At 41.1% G+C, this 23,906-nt stretch overlaps 3 protein-coding genes and 1 pseudogene across 3 annotated transcripts; 1 reads left to right on the top strand and 3 right to left on the bottom strand.

Moving 5' to 3' along the window:
* Positions 1-377: 377 nt before the first annotated feature.
* LOC148200315 (uncharacterized) lies at positions 378-1,034 on the bottom strand. Its single transcript, XM_088112897.1, has one exon. The coding sequence runs from the start codon at positions 1,032-1,034 to the stop codon at positions 378-380; it is 657 nt and encodes a 218-aa protein (XP_087969023.1).
* A 256-nt stretch (positions 1,035-1,290) lies between these two features.
* LOC148200314 (uncharacterized) lies at positions 1,291-8,319 on the bottom strand. Its single transcript, XM_088112896.1, has 7 exons — positions 8,236-8,319; positions 3,789-4,649; positions 3,121-3,707; positions 2,685-2,775; positions 2,559-2,618; positions 1,715-2,060; positions 1,291-1,493 (listed from the first exon to the last, which is right to left on the bottom strand). Exons 1-7 carry the CDS (start codon positions 8,317-8,319, stop codon positions 1,291-1,293), a joined length of 2,232 nt encoding a protein of 743 aa, XP_087969022.1.
* A 10,195-nt stretch (positions 8,320-18,514) lies between these two features.
* On the bottom strand, positions 18,515-20,088 carry LOC148200313 (uncharacterized). The gene is made up of 2 exons (XM_088111893.1): positions 19,345-20,088; positions 18,515-18,728 (listed from the first exon to the last, which is right to left on the bottom strand). The coding sequence occupies exons 1-2, from the start codon at positions 20,086-20,088 to the stop codon at positions 18,675-18,677; spliced, it is 798 nt and encodes a 265-aa protein (XP_087968019.1). The 3' UTR covers positions 18,515-18,674.
* Positions 20,089-20,395: 307 nt separating this feature from the next.
* On the top strand, positions 20,396-23,800 carry LOC148200312 (uncharacterized; annotated as a pseudogene).
* Positions 23,801-23,906: the final 106 nt, after the last annotated feature.

The raw sequence follows: 23,906 nt of genomic DNA, 5'->3' as shown, positions 1-23,906 counted from the left end.
GTGCTGAAACGTGAACGGAGCAAGGGATGATGAGTTACCAAAGAGAGAAGAAAGACAGGTTTTAGAGAGAGAATGGAGAATTTAGGAGATCAGAAATTTGAGGAAGAAGATGAAATGCACAGAGAAAGGGAAAGAGTTTTCCAGAAAATCATTTCTTTCCCCACGCAGGACGATCGTCCAACCGTCTGCTGCCACTTGGATTCCATTAACGTTTTTAGAACGTTCCAAAATGACACTTGTCAGCATGCATGCATATTGAACGTGAGTGCGTTTTAAATGAAGGGTGGGCGTGTCAATGGAGGTGTAAGCGTGGCAAGGTGCATTTATGAAAGTAGAGAGGTGAGTCAGCAGAAAAATAATGGGGCGTGACAATCCCCCTAACTACAAAAATTTTCGTCCTCGAAAATTGAAGACTTACCAGGGAATAAATGAGGGTATAAGTCCTTCATGGCATCTTCAACTTCCCACGTAGAATCGCCAGTCTTGTCGTCCCACAACACTTTCACCAGTCGAACGTCCTTCCCTTTGTATAATTTAGAGCGTTCGTCTTCAATGCGTATCGGCTTCATTTCTATCGTTCGGTCTTGTTGAAGACGAACGTTCTCCAGCTCCAATATGTGCGAGGGGTCAGCTACGTACTTCCGGAGTTGAGACACGTGAAATACCGGATGAAGGTTGGACAATTGTGGAGGTAGGGCTAGTTCGTATGCAACAGGTCCAATCCTTTTCAAAATCTGATAAGGTCCCACGAATTTAGGAGATAATTTCTTTGAACGCAACGCTCTGCCCACTCCAGTAGTTGGATTCATCCTGAGAAAAACATGATCGCCAGCTTTGAACTCCAGTGGTCGTCTTCTCCTATCGGCGTATGACTTCTGCCTGCTTCTGGACGTTCTCAATCTTTCTTGTATCAATTTCACCTTATCCGTTGTCTGTTGAACGAGCTCTGGTCCAGTCAATATGTGTTCTCCTTCTTGAAACCAACAAAGTGGCGTGCGACATTTGCGTCCGTATAGGGCTTCAAAAGGAGCCATTCCAATGCTCGACTAGAAGCTGTTGTTGTAGGTGAACTCTATTAACGGTAGTACCTCATCCCAAACGCCCATGTGATCGAGTACGCACGTCCTTAATAAATCCTCGAGCGTCTGGATTGTCCTCTCGGATTGACCGTCCGTCTGAGGATGATAAGCAGAACTCATTTGGAGTTTGCTGCCCAGCTCGCTTTGCAACGACTGCCAAAACCGAGAGGTGAACCTTGTGTCTCGGTCAGAGATGATGCTGGACGGCACTCTATGCAAACGAACGATCTCTTTGATGTAGAGCTTGGCCAAGTTGGTCATGGACATCTTCAAATTGACCGCTAGGAAGTGAGCACTTTTGGTTAGACGATCCACTACTACCCAAATAGAATCGTGATTCTTGACCGTGCGAGGCAAGTGAGTCACGAAGTCCATTGAAATGCTGTCCCACTTCCATTCGGGAATCTCCAACTGCTGTAGTAAACCACCCGGTCTTTGATATTCAGCCTTAGCACGTTGACATGTTAGGCATGATGCCACAAAACGTGCAACGTCACTCTTCATCCCTGGCCACCAGAACGACTGCTTGAGATCGTGATACATCTTAGTCATGCCTGGATGCATGCTAAGACGGCTGTGATGGCCTTCTTCTAAGATAATTCTCTTCAGCTCGCCATCATTCGGAATGCACGTACGTCCCATGTAACGTAACATGCCGTCCGTTCCAGCGTTGAAATGCTTGGCTTGATCCGTACCGAGCGCACTTAAAATCTTCATCAATTCTTCATCCTCTCGTTGTTTCATCCAGATACGATCAAACACGCTGCTCGAAATACTAAGGTTACAGCATTTGATAACGTTCGTTCCCAGCTCGAACTGTAACCTTAGGTCTCGGAAACTCTCCACCAAACTTAGCTCTTTCACCATCATTACCGAGACATGAACCGCCTTCCTACTTAGAGCATCCGCCACAACGTTCGCTTTACCAGGGTGATAAAGCAACTCGAACTCATAATCCTTTAGGAACTCAAGCCACCTCCGCTGTCTCATATTCAACTCCTTTTGATCAAAGAGGTACTTGAGGCTCTTATGATCACTAAAGACTTGGAAGACGGATCCATACAAGTAGTGTCTCCAAATCTTTAGAGCAAAAACGACCGCTGCTAGCTCTAGGTCGTGCGTTGGGTAATTCTTCTCATGTATCTTCAACTGCCGTGATGCATACGCCACTGCTCGTTTCTCTTGCATAAGAACGCACCCCAAACCTTGGTGAGATGCGTCACAGTAAACTTCGAAAGGTTTGGCGGTGTCCGGAATTACCAATACTGGAGCGCTCGTCAGCTTCTGCTTCAACTCTTGAAAACTAGATTCACACCGATCGGTCCAAGCGAACGGGTGATCCTTCCTGGTCAGCTGGGTTAACGGTGCTACTATCTTAGAAAATCCTTCTATAAAACGCCTATAGTAGCCCGCGAGCCCTACAAAGCTTCTAACTTCTGTAACCGAGCGTGGACTCTCCCATTCCAAGACCGCTCGTACCTTGGCCGGATCAACTGAAATTCCACCCGCAGACACAACATGACCCAAGAACTGTACTTCCTTCATCCAGAATTCACATTTAGATAATTTGGCGTACAACTCCTTTTCTCTCAACACTCCAAGTACCACCCTTAAGTGTTCCTCATGCTCTTCACAACTCTTGGAGTAGATGAGAATATCATCAATAAACACCACCACGAACTTGTCCAAATACGGCCTGAAGATGCGGTTCATATAGTCCATGAAGACTGCTGGAGCGTTCGTCACACCGAACGGCATGACCACGTACTCATAATGTCCATAACGCGAACGGAAGGCTGTCTTCTGGATGTCTCCTTCCTTGACCCGAATCTGGTGATAGCCTGACCTCAAGTCTATCTTAGAGAAAACGCTCGCTCCATGCAACTGGTCCAGTAGATCGTCAATGCGAGGCAGTGGGTATTTATTCTTGATGGTCAGCTTATTCAACTGACGGTAATCAATACAAAGCCGAGAGCTGCCATCCTTCTTCTTCACCAATAACACGGGCGCTCCCCAAGGTGACACGCTTGGACGGATGAACCTCTTGTCCATCAACTCTTCTATTTGCTTTTTAAGTTCCACCAATTCAGCGGGTGCCATTCTATACGGTTGAACGGATATAGGGGCCGCAGTAGTTACCAAATCTATGGTAAATTCAACTTCACGAACGGGAGGCAAACCAGGCACTTCATCCGGGAAAACATCCGAGAATTCGTCCACGACCGTTCGTCCTTCAGCGTACTTATTGAACGAACTTTCACAACTCTTATCCGCCAACTCTCGGTCTTCATGCGTCATGATCAAGAAGCAACTGGCGCCCTCCATGATATCTTCTTTAACTTGACTGAGCGTCACTCCTAACTCTTCTTCACATTCCTCAGGAAAAATCAACTCCTTAGCCCCACAATCTATGAGGATGCGATTGGTATTCAGCCAATCCATTCCCAGAATCACTTCTAAGTCCTTGAGAGGCAAACATATCAAGTTTACCTTGTATCTACGCCCCTCTACTTCAACAGAACATCTAACGCACATGGTAGACGTCCTAACCTCTCCAGCAGCTGGGGTTGACACCACTAAGTCGAACTGCATCTCACTCTCGGTTAATCCCAACTTATCAACGCACGCCTTCGAGATGAAGGAGTGTGTTGCCCCAGAATCATACAACACACAGCAAGGAATTCCATGAACTAAGCAGGTACCAGTAACGAGCGTACCTGAGCTCGCTGCTTCTGCACCAGTGATCGCATATACTCGCCCTACAGCTTGGGCTCGTCCACCTCTTCCTTGCTGAGTCCTTCCAGCGTTCGGCGGCCTCATCACTGTACGTCCGCCCATATTACACTCGTTCTCCAGGTGACCGTTTCTTCTACAACGAGTGCAATATTTCCCTCCAACCAATTGAGGGCATGATGATCTAAAGTGAGGTCCTCCGCACTGAAAACATCTGACCGGCCCTTGTTGATTTGCTTGTCCAGCAACTACCATAGTTTGTGAACCACTCGACTGGGCTGGACGAGCGTATGGGGTCCGGTTCCGATTTACATTAGGTCTCGACATAACTGGTCCTCTCGACGCCTGTTGTTTCTTATGTTGTTCCACCTCAGCCATATTTTTCTCAAGTACTTTAGCCCTTTCAACCATGGCTGGGAACGTCCGGATACATAGACTGGAAATCAACACCTTGAGATCACTCCTTAATCCATTCTCGAATTTTCTACACTGCCACACTTCACTTGTGGCCATAGTATTGAACCTGACGAGATGTTTGAATTTGTTGGTGTACTCCGAGACGGACATATTTCCTTGAACCAATTGTAGGAATTCCACCTCCTTTGCAAACCGCACGCTGTCAGGGAAGTATTCCTCATAAAATTTGTTTCTAAATACTTCCCAGGTGATCGGTTGCTGCGCGTCCGTAAGAATAGCCCTAGCGCTCGACCACCAATGGCTCGCTTCTCCAGTCAGTAAATACTCAGCGTACGCCAACCTGTTCTCATCAGGGCATCGTTTAGCATTAAAGATCTTCTCTATATCCCTCAACCACTGATCCGCTTCGTCTGGGAGACCCTTCCCATTGAATTTAGCAGGATGGTGTTGGAGGAAACTCTCCAAGCTCCATTCGGCAGTAGGCGGGGCAGCGTTGGAAGAAGATGCTCCAGGCGCACCTCTAGTTGCAGCCAAGATCTCCATCAACTGCCTCTGCGTGTTTTCAGAGTTGACACGCGAGGCCTCCAAACCTTGCATAGCAGCTTGGTTTTGCTGCATCAGGGTGGCGTTTTGCTCCAGCAACGTGGTGTTCTGTTGATGCAGTCGTTCAACTACGGTTTCCAACAACCTAGTGTTGCTGGACGTATCGGACTCATTCGGTTGGGGAGGAGGAGGAAGTCTAGGTGCCATCGTTTTCTGTACCAGAGAAAACGAACGTTAGAAATGCCTAATAGTTAAATCATTAACTTATTAAACATACGATCAGCACACAGCAAAAACGCAATGCACTCATAACCTACAGCGTTCTTAAGAGAACAAAACTGCTCTGATACCAATAATGTAACATCCCAAAATTATACAGTCATCAACTATATACTTAGAATAATTACACGTATTAATAATCCAAAACAGTTTTAAACGTAAAGGAACAGATTAAACAAATGGCCGAACGGCCTGTTATATAAAAATTAACGAGCGTTTACAAAAATAAGGACGAACGGTTTACAAAATAAATACCGAACGTCAAACTATAACAAACGATAAAAGAGCGCTCGCTCACAGTCGCTCGCTAACCTAACTAACAACCGAACGCCTCTACTGTTCGGCCTTTACTTCCACTTCTACGAGGTTGGCGTCCTCCAAATTTTCTTCTTCCAACGTTTCTTCAAGTAACGCCTCCCCATCTGCTCACATCCACACGGATGATCATTGCATTCGACAAGACAGATATACATAGACGAGACAACACAAAGGAATTGCAAGGGTAAGCTTATTGAATTTAATTCAAGTCAATCATACAGTTCATACATAACAAACGTATCAATTTATTCATACCACATGCATTCAAATCATACATTAACTCAACCAAAATCCTGATACTAGACCGACCGTCCGGACTGTATGAAACCTGTGTAGCTAAGGCGTCCATGCACTCAGGTGGGTTAACTGGAATGCTCATCAGTATCCACCTGAGGTTAGTCTTTTTGCCAAGTTACAGTTATGGTCTAGACCTCCTGCCATTCCCACGCATGACCTACTCATCTCTACTTGAGAACGAGCACTCACGGAATATCAGGATGGATCACCATCTAAGCTTACCACGTTCATACTACAAATGTCAATATCCAGACAAGAGTCGTTCCACCCTGGAACGCTCGTTCAAATTCCAAAATCATAATATCAATTCATATATGGTTCGCACAATTTATACTTCCCTCAACATCACATTTTCATTCTTAATTACACTTCCATAAAAGACGAACGTTAAATCACTGTTTGGACGAACGCTATTTGAGATCAGAACGAACGCTATTTAAAGATCAGGACGAACGCTATTTAAAGACCAACGCTCGACAAGGGCCGAAAGCTATTAAAGACTAACGCTCGACAGAGGCCGAACGCTATTAAGGATGTACGCTCGACAAGGGTCGAACACTATCAAATACGAACGCTCGACAAAAGAACGAGCGCTATCACGAACGAACGCTCGACATAAGGTCGAACGCTACCAAAGACGAACGCTCGACAAAAGAACGAGCGCTGCTAATCGTTTGCCTTTTTGAACGAACGTTCGGTCTAAGACCGAACGCCACTTAGGACGTACGTTTTTAGGTTAAGGCTCTTAGCTGAATTCAAAATCATAGAAATTGGGATTTATATAAGATGAGATAATTTAAAGTTTATGTTTTAATAATTTGACTAAAAGTTCAAAGGGATATTCTCAGACTTCTCAATTCTCACACAACACTCGTGATGTTTACGTATGACCGAAAGCACAACGTAAAACTATATAAGAGGGCGTTCGTTCTCAAAGGGAGTCCTTTCCAAATGAAAGGGTCCGACTAACACAAGAATTCACTGATAATACCGAACGGTCAATGACCGTATCGATACGAACGTTCAATTTCATGCACTTTTCACATAAATCTTCTTTTACAGTAACTCATTTTCCAGTATAAACTTTCATGCATTAAATCAATCTTAACCTAGTATTTTTCCATGCTTCTCATGCTTTTAATCAACATCATATACTAACATTCAACTATCAAAATCATCCACATACAACGTCACAGACCATTCATACACTCAGCATATAATTCCCAGTACATACATGCAACATTTTCATATATCATCTCAGAATCATATTCCTAAACTCAAGAGTCAAATATCATAAATCACACTTTCAAACATTACGTAACGCGCATGCAGTACAGAGATCATGTGAATTAAATTCTAACAAGCTTCCCTTACCCGGATTAAGTAGCGTGCTTTCGTTCTTCAAAAAGAACACAAGATTCCAGTATATTCTTCTACCCTTAACGTTCAAAACCCCAAAACTCTTCCAACTAAAATTACAGAAAACCAATACTGGTTCAGAGAAGGTGCATGCAGATTAAAACGAAGCTTGCATGTTGAAAATGAAGAGTGGTTGAGGACGTGAAACTTACCCGTTTCAGAATCCAAAACCAATCGGTTTGATGGAAAGCTCACGGTGCAGGGATGCTTCTCACGGTGCTGAAACGTGAACGGAGCAAGGGATGATGAGTTACCAAAGAGAGAAGAAAGACAGGTTTTAGAGAGAGAATGGAGAATTTAGGAGATCAGAAATTTGAGGAAGAAGATGAAATGCACAGAGAAAGGGAAAGAGTTTTCCAGAAAATCATTTCTTTCCCCACGCAGGACGATCGTCCAACCGTCTGCTGCCACTTGGATTCCATTAACGTTTTTAGAACGTTCCAAAGTGACACTTGTCAGCATGCATGCATATTGAACGTGAGTGCGTTTTAAATGAAGGGTGGGCGTGTCAATGGAGGTGTAAGCGTGGCAAGGTGCATTTATGAAAGTAGAGAGGTGAGTCAGCAGAAAAATAATGGGGCGTGACACAAGACAATTAACTTGTAATTCGAATTTAAAGATGATGAATATAGCCAGTGAAACATTTTGTTGAAGTGAAGGCCATCATAAAATTTCTGGTTTATATTTTGCAAACTCAGTTACGAATTCTAATTATTTATTGCACACCCTTTGCATTTTCAGTTAATCATAACATGGCTCGCCTGAACACCATTCGAATTTGATACTTGTTTTATATGGCTTATAATGCTACTGCCTACTGATCACTATACAACAAACTCATTAATATAGAGGAAGACATCAAGTGGATAAAGGAACAATGCTAGTAAAGTATCTAAAAAATGAATTAATTGCTTAGTAAATTAACCTGCTACTAAACGAATCAAATTTATTTGCAAGTGATTGTTACTGCTCTTTCATTTTATCCAATTCTAAATTTATTTTTGCTCGTGATTGTCAAGATTCAGAATCCCTACAGATTTAATTGTTAACCATTCTTGTAAGGACCGCACGTTCTTTTATTTTAGAAAAGAAAATGTGGTGGGGGTGGGCCTCATGTGGGTGGCTGCACGTTCAGCAAAAGTGGAAGTACCACTGTTTTGGCTTTGTTCAGCAGCAGATGTGAGTGGTGGGTCTCTCTACCTGGAAGTGCTTCAGCCACCAAGGGAGACACCATCATTACCTTCGTAGTGGGCTTGGCATTGAGGAGTGGAAGGAACGGCTGAGTATCGTCCAAGCTAGCACCAACAGTGGAGTGTAGAGTCTTCTTTCCTTTTAAGAGAAGAACCCATTGGATTCAAGGGGTGCTGGTTCTGAAATTCTGGAGGAGTGGAATTCTTGCTGCCATATCTGTGAGAGGGTGAAGTGGGGAGCTGCTGAAGTGCAAGGAGGCCTTGGATTGCAAGTCTTGGAGGAGATTGATTCAAGAGGGGTGTTCGGTGCTACATCTGGAGGAGTCTAAGGCTTGCTGCAAATCTGGGAGAGGTGAAGTGGAGAACTTTTGGAGTTGCAAGGAGATCAAGACACTGCATTTCTAGATCAAAGGAAGTCTTTAAGAGGTAAGGGGAGCTAGATCTTTTGTTTGATTGTAAGGGGAGCTAGATCTTTTGTTTGATTGTAAGGGGAGTTAGATATTTTGTTTGATTGTTGAAATATACTGTATTTGATGCAAATCTGGGAAGAAGGGGATGAAAAATGGGGTTTCTGGGTTTTTTGGAAAATCTGGTGCGATTCTGCAGAATTCTGCAGAACGCGCGTACGTTCAATTTTGGTCAGTAAAAATGGGGCGTTCGTCCAAATTGCTCGACCAATTAGTGGTCGGCAAAAGTAACGGGCGTTCGCGTTCGTCCTTAGGCAAAGTAAGTAATATATTAGACGTTCGTCAAATTTGTGTTCTAAGGTAACGGGCGTTCGCGTTTGTCCTTAGGCAAAGTAAGTAATATACTAGACGTTCGTCCAAACAGTATCCAGTGAATTAGTAATGTTAGGCGTTCGTCCTTAGTTTAGCATTCTCATAAAGCAATCTGTAGCGTTCGGTCATGGTAGATTAATGATTATGAGCGTTCGTTCCCAATTTGGTATTTTAGGTTTCAATCTTGAATGTTCGTTCTTATATTGATATTCTGAGGTTTCAATTCTGAGCGTTCGGCCTTCGCGAAGTATTCTTAGGTTTGAATCATGAGCGTTCGGTATTCATCTGAAATTCTTAGGTTTGGATCTTAACGGTCGGTTTTGATGTATTAGTGATTGTAGTGTTCGATTTTAATTCAGTAGTCTCCAATGGTGATCTAGAGCGTTCGTCTGGGTGTATAATTGACTTTGCGCGTTCGTTGTTAAATTGGTACACTTAGGTTTCAATCTTGAGCGTTCGAACGATCGGTCTTTCGTGTATTAGTAATTGTAGCGTTCGGCCTTCATCTGATATTCATAAGATTGAATCTTGAACGTTCGGTTTTGATGTATTAGTGTGCGTTCGGTTTTAAATTTATATTCGTAAACTTAGATGTGGAACGTTCGGTTGTAAATTGATATTCTTTAGTTTGATATTGAACGTTCGAAATTGTAGTATTCGGATTAAATTAGTATTCTCAGGATTTGATTTTGTACCGAACGGTCAGAATGGATTTAGTACCGTTCGTTCAGGTGTTGATTTAATACTGTTCTGTTAAATGGATTTCGACCTTAGCGTTCGGCCTTGGGTATTAGCGAGTGTGAGCGTTCGGCTTAAAGTTGGTATTCCTAGATTTGGATCTTGAGCGTTCGGTCTTTGTGTTTGGGAACGTTCGGTATTAATTCAATGGTCTTAAGTTTGGGATTTTCTAGCGTTCGGTTTTAGTGAACTAAGGAATTGTAAGCGTTCGTCCTAAATTGTTATTTTCAGGAAGCGATCTTGAGCGTTCGTTTTGATGAATTAGTGATTTTAATCGTTCGGCTTAAAGTTGATATTCCTGGGTTTGGATCTTGAACGCTCGGTCTTGGTTTAATGCTGATTATGAGCGCTCGGTCTTGGTTTAATGCTGATTATAAGCGTCCGGTCTTGGTTTAATGCTGATTATGAGCGTTCGGTCTTAGTGTGTTAATAATGGATAGCGTTCGATCTTGATCATATTTTTCTCTGGCTTTAACTTTAGCGTTCGTTCAAATTGTGTTAGTCTTAGGCTTCCATCATAGCGTTTGTTCTGGCAGAATTCATTTTGAGTGATGCTCTGTTTTAGCGTTCGGCTGAATATTGTTGGTGCTCCGTTTTAGCGTTCGACATGATATTGTAGGAAATGATAACGTCCGTCCAAAGAGTGTTCGACCTGGTTTTTTTGAAAATAGCGTTCGTTGAGTAGCGTTCGTCTAATAGTGTTGGGTGATAGTGCTCGGTCAAATAGTATTCAGCAGATATCGTTCGGCATACAGAGTTCGGTCATACAGCGTTCGTCCAGTTCGTTTTGTTGAATAGCGTTCGGCCAAATTAGTCTCGGCAAATAGTGTTCTTCCAATTGACGTTCAGTGAATAGCGTTCGGATGAATAGTGTCCCGTGAATAGTGTTCGGATGAAAAGTGTTCTGCAAATAGTGTTGGGTTCTAAGTTGGTTTTCCCTGGAATTGAATTATGTGTACAAATGTTTGAAATATATGCTGTGATGTAAAGTATGTGAATGCATGAGATATGCTAAATTACTGGGATATTATGATTGTGAATGTGAATAATGAAATTGAGTATGATTTGGACATCTCGAGGAGAGATGGACGAAAGTGATGTGTGGTGTTGTTGTTCTATATAATAGTTCAAACACTTTTCCAATTAAAAATACAGTCATAAACTATATAATTTAGAAAATCACATTTAATAATAATTCACTGAACATCCTTAATCACTGTTACAACATAACGGACGAACGCGCACAGCCGCACGTCCAAACTAAAGTTACAATTGAAAACCGAACGTACAAGAAACCTGACCGAACGGTTTACACAAGAAAAATACCGAACGGTCTAACATCACTTAAGAACGAACACATGAAGTGGTCGAACGACCAACCAAACCAACAACAGCCAGCATTAACTTCCCACAGTCATACTTTACAAATTTTCAACCTTTAAATCATGAGTCGTTCCTACCTGGAACGCTCGTTCAACATCACAACTTTCTATTCATCTCATATACTCTCCAAAATTTACTATTCATCAATGAGTCGTCCCTAACTGGAACTCTCATTCAAAAGTCACAATTCATTTTCCATCACATATATTCCTCAACCTTTATCATTTATCATTTTATAATCATTTTCATCATTTCTTTGTAGACCATAAAAAAAACGAACGTTCTGTCCCCGATAAGGCCAAGGACGAACGCTGGACACGAGACCAAAAGACATTCGTTCGAATCAGTGTACGAACGGCAGAGTTTACAGTTACGTTCGGTAATGGCTGAATAATATACTGTTCATAGGACGAACGTTATTTACCTTGAGAATCAGTTTAAGGAACTAACGCTCGTGAATATTCCAGGAATAATTTAAGTGTAGAGGCCCTAGGCCGAACACATTAAACGCGAACATTTTAAGACTTCAAGGAAACGTTTTTATAAAAATTCTCATATATAAGAATTTTTGTATAAGAATACGAGCGCTCAGACCGAGTACCATTTTTGAGCGAGCACTCAATATAAGACCGAGCCCCTTTTTAGAACGAGCCCTCAGTATAAAACCGAACACCATATTTGAACGAGCGCTCATTATAAAACCGAGCACCTTTAAGGACGAACGGTCAGTTCAAACCGAGCACCATTAGGACGAAAGCTCAGTGTGAGACCGAGCACCAATTATAGCGAGCGTTCGGTATAAGACCGAACACCATTTTGAGCGAGCGCTCATTATAAACCGAGCACCAAACAAAACGAGCGTTCAGTATAAGACTGAACACCAATTAGGACGAACGTTCAGTATAAAACCGAACACCCTTTAGGACGAGCGTTCAGTATAAAACTGAGCACCCTTTAGGACGAACGCTGGTGTGAGACCGAACGTTAATAACCTTAAAATAATAGATTTTACGAACGAGAAATATACTATTTCAAACATACGAGATACAACAGTGCTTGGCCGAACGCTCCAACAGAGTATTTTGACACGAGGACGCTCGTCCTCAACAGAAGATTTATCCAAACGAAAAATCAACATTTGAACTGTGTTACTAAGGAAAACCGAACGGTCAATGACTGTTCAGTACGAACGTTCATATTCATAGAAAATTCTCACTTTTCATTTCCAGTTCATTTCTCATCATGCAAATCTCATAATTTCATTCGTTCATATCAAACACTCTTATATTCCATACGATCCATATCATGTAAATTCACATATTTCATTTCACCAAATCAACGAACGTTCATGTACTTCAGTCACATCCAACATCATGCATTTACACACATACCGTCTGTCGCAACCGGAATCGCGACGGGACGACGATCCAAAAAGAAACGGGTTTTGAAAAGAGATTTTGGAGTCACCACCATAGTTTATTCTGGAAAACTACGGAAAAAACCATAAAATAATAAGACACGGTCCACGAAAACCAGATTCTGGGTTCGGGAGTCGGTTACGCGTAGGGAAGGTATTAGCACCCTACAGCGCCTGCCCGAAGGCAGTACCTTTAACTAAATGCGCGAATGTGATGTGGTTTTCAAAATATTTAACTATCCCCTAAAATAAAATTCTAAATAAACAAAATATATTTTTTAGTTTTTTGGGGCCCGACAAGGATTGACCTTGCTCCTACGTATTCTCATTCAAAATGAGAAATCAGGGTTACGTAGTTCTTTCTGAAAAAGTTTGAGAGATTTGTTTGAGAAATTGATTGAAAGATTTGTTTGAGAAGATGATTGAAAGATTTGTTTGAGAAAATGATTACGGATAAATTTGGATTTTTGGGAAAGTGAACCTGACAAGGGCTAGCCTTGCTCCTACGTATCTCCACTTTCGATGGAGAATCAAGGGTTACGTAGTTCTGGATGAAAGATTACTTGTAGCTGGGAATATTTTAGTATTTTTAATAAAGGAAAAAGGTTTTCTAGCACAAGGCCTACGCGAGCGGTCGCACGTGTGCTTAAACCTTTTCAAATATTTTATTTGATTTTTAACTTTTGTAAAAGGAAAGGAAAAGGTTTTTTAGCACAAGGCCTACGCGAGCGGTCGCACGTGTGCTTAAAACCTTTTCAAAATATTTTTATTTGATTTTTAACTTTTGTAAAAGAAAGGGAAAAGATTTTCAGCACAAGGCCTACGCGAGCGGTCGCACGTGTGCTTAAACCTTTTCAAAATATTTTTATTTGATGTTTAACTTTTGTAGAAGAAAAGGAAAAGATTTTCAGCACAAGGCCTACGCGAGCGGTCGCACGTGTGCTTAAAACCTTTTCAAAATATTTTTATTTGATTTTTAACTTTTGTAAAAGAAAGGGAAAAGATTTTCAGCACAAGGCCTACGCGAGCGGTCGCACGTGTGCTTAAACTTTTCAAAATATTTTTATTTGATTTTTAACTTTTGTAGAAGAAAAGGAAAAGATTTTCAGCACAAGGCCTACGCGAGCGGTCGCACGTGTGCTTAAACCTTTTCAAAATATTTTTATTTGATTTTTAACTTTTGTAAAAGAAAGGGAAAAGATTTTCAGCACAAGGCCTACGCGAGCGGTCGCACGTGTGCTTAAACCTTTTCAAAATATTTTTATTTGATTTTTAACTTTTGTAGAAGAAAAGGAAAAGATTTTCAGCACAAGGCCTACGCGAGCGGTCGCACGTGTGCTTAAACCTTTTCAAAATATTTTTATTTGATTTTTAACTTTTGTAAAAGAAAGGGAAAAGATTTTCAGCACAAGGCCTACGCGAGCGGTCGCACGTGTGCTTAAACCTTTTCAAAATATTTTTTATTTGATTTTTATGGAGAATGAAACAAATAAGTCTAGCCGATATAAATAAAACAAAAGCGTGTGGACTATCATAAAGGGGTTACATGCAATAAAAACTAACTAATAAAAAGAAAACAAAAGCATAAAAATAAAGCAAGAGAAAAGCCCAACATGAATAGGGGTACAGAAATAAAAACCAGAGGTATGGAGTGAAATTGAGGCTCTTTGGGCCCAAACCCTTTTCTCCAACTTTGTATCTGTCAGGGGTGTAAGGGTGAAACTGGAGGTACATCCCGAAATAGTGTGCACAGGCCCAATTCTTCTTTTATTTTTGTTTGCAGAAACAGAATGGGCTGAAGCCCAAAACGGAACAGGGGTGCAAGTGGGCAGTGGAGGTGCGCTACATAATTCTTGGCCTAGGCCCAATTGAAAGAAAATGCGAAGGGGTGCGAACAGGAATGCAGCGCGTCCGGAAGAAGGTTCAGCCCACCAGCTAGGTCCAAAACTCCTTCTAACCTAGAAACCTGTAGGGGTTCAACCAAATTCAACTCATTCCACCATTCACAATCAGCACATCAGAGACCTAGGGTCTCTTTCTCTGATCGAACTAGCCTAGGGCTGGGATTGCCTCCCTTGAACACTTGCGCCACTACTTCTTCGAACCAGACCCCCGCGCCACCACCTTCTACCAGTCTCGGCATCGGCGGCGACCCCAAGCGCTACCGGAATTACTGCCGGCCGTGGCGTCACTGCCTTATCTTCCTCTTCTCCGTTCGAAAACAGCAACCCAAGGAGGGGTTTGCTTCTTCTACACGTGCGCCGTCACCTCCGCCATGACCGGCCGCCGCCAGTGCGCTGATGGCTGCCTTAGATCCTGCCAGTTGTCGCGTCAAGCTCTCGCTCCTCTACCTCCCTCCTTCGAATGGGGTTCACACTTTCCCAGGTTCACCGCCACGAATCGTGACTCCTCGCCGGTGCTGCCGCTCACTGCCGCGACACCGCCACACCACAACGCCGTGACCGGGAATGCCTCTGCCTTTGCGTGGAAGTGGCCCTTGGGATTTTTGCTGGGTGATATTGGGGTGGTTACGGGTGTATGAATGATGATGGTGTTAGAACACGTGATAGAGGTAGAGGTTTTTGGTCAGAGGTGAATGATGGATGCTGTGGGAGGTGAGGAATTGGGAGTGAATTGGAACAAGATGTTGAACTCTAGTCGTGTTCATGAATGGGTCATGGTTTGATAATGGTAATGGAAGTTCTGTGTGTGAACCGTGTGTTTTTATGTTTTGGGTGTTGAGATGGGTTGGAGTGATGGTGATAGGAATGTGATAGAGGTTAGGAAGTGAGTGAGTTCTTCTCTGTTTTTCAGGTGTTGAAGAAGATGGAAGGGTAAATCCAAGATGAACGGATGATGAGGAGGGCGTTTCTTTGTACGAGCGAATAGAGGAATTGAGAGTTGTGGCGTGTGACCAATGATGGATGATGGGTGTTGGAGATGAGGAACTTGGAGTGAAAAGGAATTGTGGTTGGGATGGTTACGGGTGAGGGGAGTCAAGGAGTTTGAGGTTAGGCCGTGGTATAAGGTGTTGGAGATGAAAATGAAAGATGAAGGGGATGAAGATGGTGATCTTGGCTGTCAGCCCCTATGGATGAATGATAATGGGTGTATATGAGTCAATGAAGGATCGTCCGAGGTGAATGATGGATGCCGTTGGAGGTAATGGATTTGGGAGTGAAAAGGGAAAAGTGGTTGGGGTCGTTACGGGCGTCTGTGGAGCAGAGGGGTGGTGGAGAGCCAAAAGGGCCGTGCCTGTGTCCGTGTGCGTGAGGGAGTAACCGTTTTTTTCCTTTTTTCTTTTTTTTTCTTTTTTGCTTTTTTTTAAAATACTTATATGAAAAATCAAATGAAATAAAAAAAACGAAATAAAATAATAATAAAAATAGAATTAAAATCATAAAAACATAAAATAAAATAAGGCAAAATCAAAAGAGACTCATTATTTAGTCAACCCGGACGAAATTGGGTGTTGACACCGTCAAATAACGAACGTTCATACCATTCATTATATCATACATCATGCATTATTTTCATGCAGTAAATTAACGAACGTTCATACAAAGCACACCACATGAATTAAATTCAATAAGCTTCCCTTACCTGGAAATGACCGAACGCTCACAGACTCACAAAGATGCTTCTCCACTCAGACTCTACTCGCCAACGCTCGTTAATTCACTATACGAACGAACCCCAAAAACTAAAATGTTGGAACAATCGGTACCGTTATAGAGTCGCGCAGCGGAATAAAATATTCGGAAAGCGTGTTACGGTCACGAATCAAGTTTCGATGGTCCGTTTTAGAAAAACAATTTTCTTAGAGAAAATTTATCAAACAGTTGATGTGCATAAAACAATAAAAAGAGTAGGGAGTAGAAAAATTGATACACTGGATTTTTATCCTGGTTCGATTCAAAAGAATCTACGTCCAGTTGTTAATCACTATAAAAAGTGATTAACGTTTTCACTAAGAACAGTTTCACCAATTACAATAAGAGTGAATAAAAAACAGAGAGATAAAACCTTCCTTCGACGAACGAACCGGAAGATGACTACTTTGCCAACTCGAAGAGAACCGCTCCGACTATCGACACACGAAACGCGAGCTTCTCCTATTCACGAGACCAAGCAAGGGAACTTGAACTATAGCTTCTGAGAACTTCCTCTGACAAACAGTATTCTGCTAGAGCTTCTGTTCAACAACGTTTTCGTTCTAATTTCTCCAAAACAAGATATATAGCCAAGTACACTGAATGCCAAAGGTCAGCTCCCAACTGCCATGAATAATCGATTATTGTAAGTGATAATCGATTATTCAAGTCCGTTACAGGGCTTTCAAAATGTGATAATCGATTATATGAAGAGATAATCGATTATTCCTGTATGACTTTGTGATAATCGATTATTGCCATTCCATAATCGATTATTGCAGTTAAAAATGCAAGTTTACAAGGTTTACAAGAATTTCCTACTACATTTAATTTCTACAAATTGCTTTTAACTAATTCTAATATCTTCTTCAACTAAAACTTCTTGTAGCATCATCAAAACAAATTTCTTCAAGATTTACCAATACTCCTTATTGGTAACAATCTCCCCCTTTTTGATGATGATCAAAAATTCAATTTTAAAAGCAAGTTTGGCTTACCTGCAAGACATACAATCTAACAAACAACAACAAGGTTATCAATACCTGTAATAATTTATACTTCTCCCCTTGTATTATTCTTCTCCCCCTTTTTGATCAGAAGCAAAAAGATCGGATGTTGAAGGCTCCCCCTAAATATGATCTCCCCCTCGATTAATCAAAGGATGCATATAATCAAGAGATCATTTTATTTATGAAAATAAATATTACATTATAAGAAGAATGGACAAACTAGCCGTTTATGGTCGTTTATGGCCGTTATGGGATGCTCCAACGGCTCTATTTTTGAACCTGTCAGCGTGATAATCGATTATGGCTTGTGATAATCGATTATCAGTTCAATAATTACTGCCCAGAATTGCATGATAATCGATTATGCATAATGATAATCGATTATCTGCTCAAGATTTTCCAGAATTGATTTTAATGCATGAATAATCGATTATAACTTAGTGATAATCGATTATGAAGCGTTAAGTTTACGAAAAATGCAAAAATTTGCATAGATTTTGATTCTAAGAAATGTCTAACACTCCTAACTCTCTTCTAAGCTCAAAAAAATCTATCTCCAGGTTTAACAAGAAAGCATTTCAGCTAGCACAATCAGTTCAGAAACTAATTTTGACAACACAAATTTCAACTTCCCAAACACCAACTATGATTCATGCACTCTCATATCCCAATTTGTTCAACTTCATATATTCAACTATGCATATCAAAACAACATATGAAAAAAAATTCAATCACAAGAGCTGATTCAGGTGCTATCTTTCAACATTTTTTAAACAAAATAATTTACATCAAAATTATACAAATTTGATTAGTTCATTTTCTGCATCCAGGCTCTCAATGTATATTATCATAGCTGATTCGTTATGCATTTGAACTTAAAAACAAATCTCCACAGAATCAACTTTGAAATAGAAATGACAATTTAATTTTCACATGTCTTAATCATCCAAAAATGCTAATGAAAATCTGTAAGCCAACTCATTGAAATGACTTTTTCATATTTTTGATGTTGGACAGAGATTACACCAAAGGTAACTTTAAAGTACTCATGAAATTGAATACTAATCCAGTTAAACACAAATTCAATAGATAATTATTAACAAAGCACTGAAATAACAATGCACATGGCTTTACATGACATGGATGAAATTCAACACATGAATATCTTAAATAAATGAATTTCACTTGATCAAAGTGTGTAAACAGACAAGAACACACCACAGGATGAATAAAATAGTGATGAAAATATCATTTGCCTAACCAGAAATGAATATAACAGTAATCAAATAATGGAAAATTAGAAAGATAACCAGAACAAAGTGCAATAACACAGTTCAAACAACACTTAGCTCAATCACATGGAGTTCGAACCAAGGCTTTGAATGCCATTTGATGGATTCACTTCCTGCTCTTAGATCATTATTTCCGAAAGCATAATACCATGGATCTCTCCTCTCCTTTTGAGAACTTAACCTGCAAAATCATCCAAGAGAGGTTTGGTGCCCACAATCTCATTTGGGTCCTCAGGGTTAGAGACAAATTACTTTATAATGGGAATCCAAGCACATTTTCCATTTGGAACATCAAAATGTTTAATTCTGCATTTGTTTGAAGTATGTCCCTTTTTCATGCAATAAAAACAACAAACATCATGCACTTTATTTTTCACAAAAGTCCCTTTCTCAACCCAAACTCTACGAGTTCTCTTAACTTTAGACTTTTTATGATGATGCATGTTTATATTTCTAACATTGCTCTTTCTAAAAACATTTTGAACATGTGAGATAGGCTTGATTTCTTTAGAGAGTAAATTTTCCAATATGTCAATGTCAAACATGTGACTTTTACAAGATAAACACTCAACAGGTTTTTCATTTGAATTAGATTCAGACAATTTTGTTTCAAGATTACTAACTTTGTTTCTTAATATGACTTCCTCATCTAATGCATTTTCATATTTCCATTTCAATTCTTTAAATTCCTTTTTCATATTTTTATAAGCAACATTCAATGTTTCAGATTCATCAAGTAATTCAAGAAACGCCTTTTGTAAATCAAATTCACTAGATTCATAGCTAGAATTACTTACTTGGCTTCCAGCATCATCAAAATTAGCTGTCAAACACAAGTTTATTTCTTCAACAGAGTCACTTGAACTAGAGGTGGTTGATGCATTATCCTTCGAGGCAATGTGAACCTTCTTCTTCTTGTGAATTTTCTTTTCTTTTCTTTCTTTACTTCTTTTGTTGCTTGAACAGTCAGCTTTCAGATGGCCTCTTTCACCACATCCATAACATTTGAAACTTGAAGAGGAACCTTGATAGTCCTTCTTTTCCTTCAAGATTTGGCTGTCAGATGATTTAACGTTGGCCATCAAGCATAAATTTTCTTGCTTACTAGAATCGCTTGAGCTTGAGGAGTTTGATGTAGAGCATGAATTCGAACAAGTCAACTTAGCCACATTCGATACTTCATCATGAGTGACTCTTAAAAATTTCCACATTTCCTGAGCACTTTTATAAACAGATACTTTGAAAAAATCATCAATGGTTAGTGCAGATAAAATTATATTTCGAGCCTTAATATCAAATTGGGCTCTTCTATTTTCCTCAACAGTCCAGTCAAAATATGATTTTTCTATTTCTACACCATCAACTGTACTTTTAGGAATGTAAGGACCATTTTGTACGGCTTCCCAGATACCTCTATTAACAGACCCCATAAAAATCTCCATTCTCACTTTCCAAAAAGCATAGTTATCACCAGTAAACAATGGAGGTCTGTTAATGGAAGCACCCTCAGCATATACATGGTTTTGATTGTGACCGACCATTTTCGCAAATTTTGAAAAACTATCAAAGCAAGCTCTGATACCAATTGTTGGAACAATCGGTACCGTTATAGAGTCGCGCAGCGGAATAAAATATTCGGAAAGCGTGTTACGGTCACGAATCAAGTTTCGATGGTCCGTTTTAGAAAAACAATTTTCTTAGAGAAAATTTATCAAACAGTTGATGTGCATAAAACAATAAAAAGAGTAGGGAGTAGAAAAATTGATACACTGGATTTTTATCCTGGTTCGATTCAAAAGAATCTACGTCCAGTTGTTAATCACTATAAAAAGTGATTAACGTTTTCACTAAGAACAGTTTCACCAATTACAATAAGAGTGAATAAAAAACAGAGAGATAAAACCTTCCTTCGACGAACGAACCGGAAGATGACTACCTTGCCAACTCGAAGAGAACCGCTCCGACTATCGACACACGAAACGCGAGCTTCTCCTATTCACGAGACCAAGCAAGGGAACTTGAACTATAGCTTCTGAGAACTTCCTCTGACAAACAGTATTCTGCTAGAGCTTCTGTTCAACAACGTTTTCGTTCTAATTTCTCCAAAACAAGATATATAGCCAAGTACACTGAATGCCAAAGGTCAGCTCCCAACTGCCATGAATAATCGATTATTGTAAGTGATAATCGATTATTCAAGTCCGTTACAGGGCTTTCAAAATGTGATAATCGATTATATGAAGAGATAATCGATTATTCCTGTATGACTTTGTGATAATCGATTATTGCCATTCCATAATCGATTATTGCAGTTAAAAATGCAAGTTTACAAGGTTTACAAGAATTTCCTACTACATTTAATTTCTACAAATTGCTTTTAACTAATTCTAATATCTTCTTCAACTAAAACTTCTTGTAGCATCATCAAAACAAATTTCTTCAAGATTTACCAATACTCCTTATTGGTAACAACATCCAACATCATGCATTTACACACATACCGTCAAATAACGAACGTTCATACCATTCATTATATCATACATCATGCATTATTTTCATGCAGTAAATTAACGAACGTTCATACAAAGCACACCACATGAATTAAATTCAATAAGCTTCCCTTACCTGGAAATGACCGAACGCTCACAGACTCACAAAGATGCTTCTCCACTCAGACTCTACTCGCCAACGCTCGTTAATTCACTATACGAACGAACCCCAAAAACTAAAAATCAGAACTACTCCACTCAAGAAAGAACGAACGTACAACTCAGAATTGAGTTTGCATGCACGGAAAAATGAACGTCAGAGAGGAAGGAAAGGACTTACCGGTCCTGATTAACGAACCGAACGGTTCTTCTGGAATTCCTTGACGCCGAGCGTCCTTCAACAGTGCTGAAAAATAGAACGGAGCGGATGCAACGGTGGTTCCTTAGAGAGAGAAAGAGTTGAGAAATGAAGAGAGAGGAAGGAGAGAAAGAATTCTCAAAAATGAGGCAAAGAGGGGCGTGCAGAGGGAGTGGAGAATAAGTTCAGAATCTCAGATTTGTTCCCACTCCCTTTCCAGCGCACGTCCAGTCTGGCAACCACAATCCTAATCTGACAGCGCACGTCCCCACTCAACCAGCGCACTCCACTACGCTCCTGTCGGCCGTACCGGACGGTCGTCCATTCTGAGGTCGCCACGTGTTTTCCACTACCACCGGACGCACGTTCACACCCTGGCAGCTGCTCCCCACTAACGGTTCTGACTCATCTCCAAGTGCGACACCTGGCGTCCGACAGGCGCTGCTGTCACCACGTACGTGGTTGAGGTGGCTCGTTCTGCGATCGCCACATGGACTCCACTAGCAGACTTTTTTTTTTTTTTTTTTTTTTTTTTGAGTCCTGACACCAGCAGACTATGTGAGCGTAAAGATGTGTGGGTTGTGGTTTAACGAGCATGTTTTAATTGTTCCTTTATATGTATTTATGTATGATGACATGAATTAACTGTGATATATGTATAACATGCTTTTTATATCTAGCTCACCCTTGCATTGTTTGTGTTGTGTGCCGTTTGGGTATGTTTCGTTGGCGATGATCATCCACTTGGATGGGAGCAGATGTTGTCGAGGAGATCCCCTTGGAGCAAGAGCTGGAGGTTACTGATGTTGCGGAGTAGTCTTCCTAGGAATTTCCTAATTGAACACTTGTAGTGTTTAATCCTTTCAACTGTTCAAGTTTAAATTTTCAGTTTCTTTTATTTCTGGATGACTGTAATTTCACATTTAATTACACGTCATACTCCGACTGTTCTCTATATTTGGATGTTAACGTCTTTATTATATAATATTGGTTATTATATAATCGGGATGTTACATTAATGGTATCAGAGCAGTTCTTTCCTTAGAAATCTGTAGGTTGTGGGTGCACTTCGTTTGTGATTGTGTACTCTAGTCTCGGGATGGAAGTTGTGTTGGTTTGAGTCAGGCTAATGGCCTTTCTTTCTGTGTTAACAAAAGATGGCACCTACGTCTCCTCATCGTTCTCCTCCGCGGGTTGATCAACTTGACTCTAATCAGATGCTGAACGCGGTGCTTCAGGCGTTGCAACAGCAGAAGGCTGCGTTGGTTCAAGCAGAACACCGTTGCATTGCAAAACCTTGAAGCCGCAAGGAGGTCGGCAGAGAATGCAAGAGTGTCTTCCGAGAACACTCAGAGGGAGTTCATGGAATTGATGACTAGTGCTAGGACTCCTCCAAGTGTTTCTTCCGTTGTTATTCCTGTGCAAGAATGGAGCTTGGAGAGATTTCTCCAACATCGCCCAACAAGATTCACTGGCAAGTGCAGTCCTGATGAAGCTGATCACTGGTTTGGGGACATGGAGAGGATATTTGAAGCCAAGGGGTGTCCTACTGAGAAGAAGTTGGCCTATACTCAGTATCTGCTTACCGGGGAAGCTGGCCATTGGTGGAATAGCATGAAGATGATTCTTGAAAGGAGTGGGACTCCTATTACTTGGGAGCTGTTTAAGACAAAATTTTACACTGAGTACTTTCCAGACAGTGTGAGATTTGCAAAGGAAGTGGAATTCTTAGAGCTGGTGCAAGGCAGCAGGACAGTGTCAGAGTATGCAAATCGCTTCAAGCATTTACTTCGCTTCAACACCATGGCAGTGGATGAAGAGTGGCAGTGCAGAAAGTTCGAGAATGGCTTGAGGAATGATATCAAGTTGATGGTAAAGGGATTGCGTATCAGAGAGTTCCCTACATTGGTGGAAATGTCCCGTGATCTGGAGAAGACGAAGAGCGAATCTGAGGGACAGCAGAGTCAGCCTGCTAGGAATGGGGGACCATCTGGGTCTCGTGATGGAGTTAGTACTAAGAAGACGCCTTACGCTAGACCATCCTTCTCTTTTGGGTCTAGGGGTTCATCCTATCAACCATCGGTGCAGTCAGGACCAGCCGGCTCATTCGGCACTGTTAAATGTTTTAATTGTGGAGGACCTCATTATCGGAGCAACTGCCCTGTGGGAAGAAGAGTAGTGAAGTGTTTCAAGTGCGGGAAAGAGGGGCACTTTGCTGATGAGTGTACTTCTGCAGTAGTGTCAGGGTCTCAAGCACAGAGGACTGGTTTGCCTCCACCCAGGGGAGGTGGCAGACCTCCGACGACGGGCAGAGTTTACGCCTTGGTTGGATCAGAGGCAGTCAACTCAGGTAACATCCTCGTCGGTATTTGTTTACTTCTTGTTTACCTATGTTGTACTTTTTGATTTGGGGGCAACACACTCCTTCATAGCGAAGGCATGTGTTGAAAAGTTGGGTATGTCTGTAGAAGAGTTAGGCGTTGATCTGTTGGTGTCTACACCAGCATCAGGG

This window comes from Vigna umbellata, chromosome 4 (assembly GCF_029865625.1).
Source record: "Vigna umbellata cultivar VRB3 chromosome 4, Vumbellata_1.0, whole genome shotgun sequence".
Taxonomy (NCBI): Eukaryota; Viridiplantae; Streptophyta; class Magnoliopsida; order Fabales; family Fabaceae; genus Vigna; species Vigna umbellata.
This window is presented reverse-complemented; position numbering and strand designations above follow the sequence as displayed.

Excerpts from the sequence above, each read along its gene's own strand:
- LOC148200315 (XM_088112897.1), bottom strand. The coding sequence starts at position 1,034 with ATGGCTCCTTTTGAAGCCCTATACGGACGCAAATGTCGCACGCCACTT.
- LOC148200314 (XM_088112896.1), bottom strand. The coding sequence starts at position 8,319 with ATGGTGTCTCCCTTGGTGGCTGAAGCACTTCCAGGTAGAGAGACCCAC. Across the intron at positions 2,776-3,120 it reads GAAGAGTTGATGGACAAGAG|GCCGTATTTGGACAAGTTCG; the intron begins GTTCATCCGTCC and ends CCGCATCTTCAG. Across the intron at positions 2,619-2,684 it reads ATGAGGAACACTTAAGGGTG|GAAGTACAGTTCTTGGGTCA; the intron begins GTACTTGGAGTG and ends TTCTGGATGAAG.
- LOC148200313 (XM_088111893.1), bottom strand. The coding sequence starts at position 20,088 with ATGGTCGGTCACAATCAAAACCATGTATATGCTGAGGGTGCTTCCATT. Across the intron at positions 18,729-19,344 it reads TTGATGATGCTGGAAGCCAA|GTTAAGTTCTCAAAAGGAGA; the intron begins GTAAGTAATTCT and ends ATGATTTTGCAG.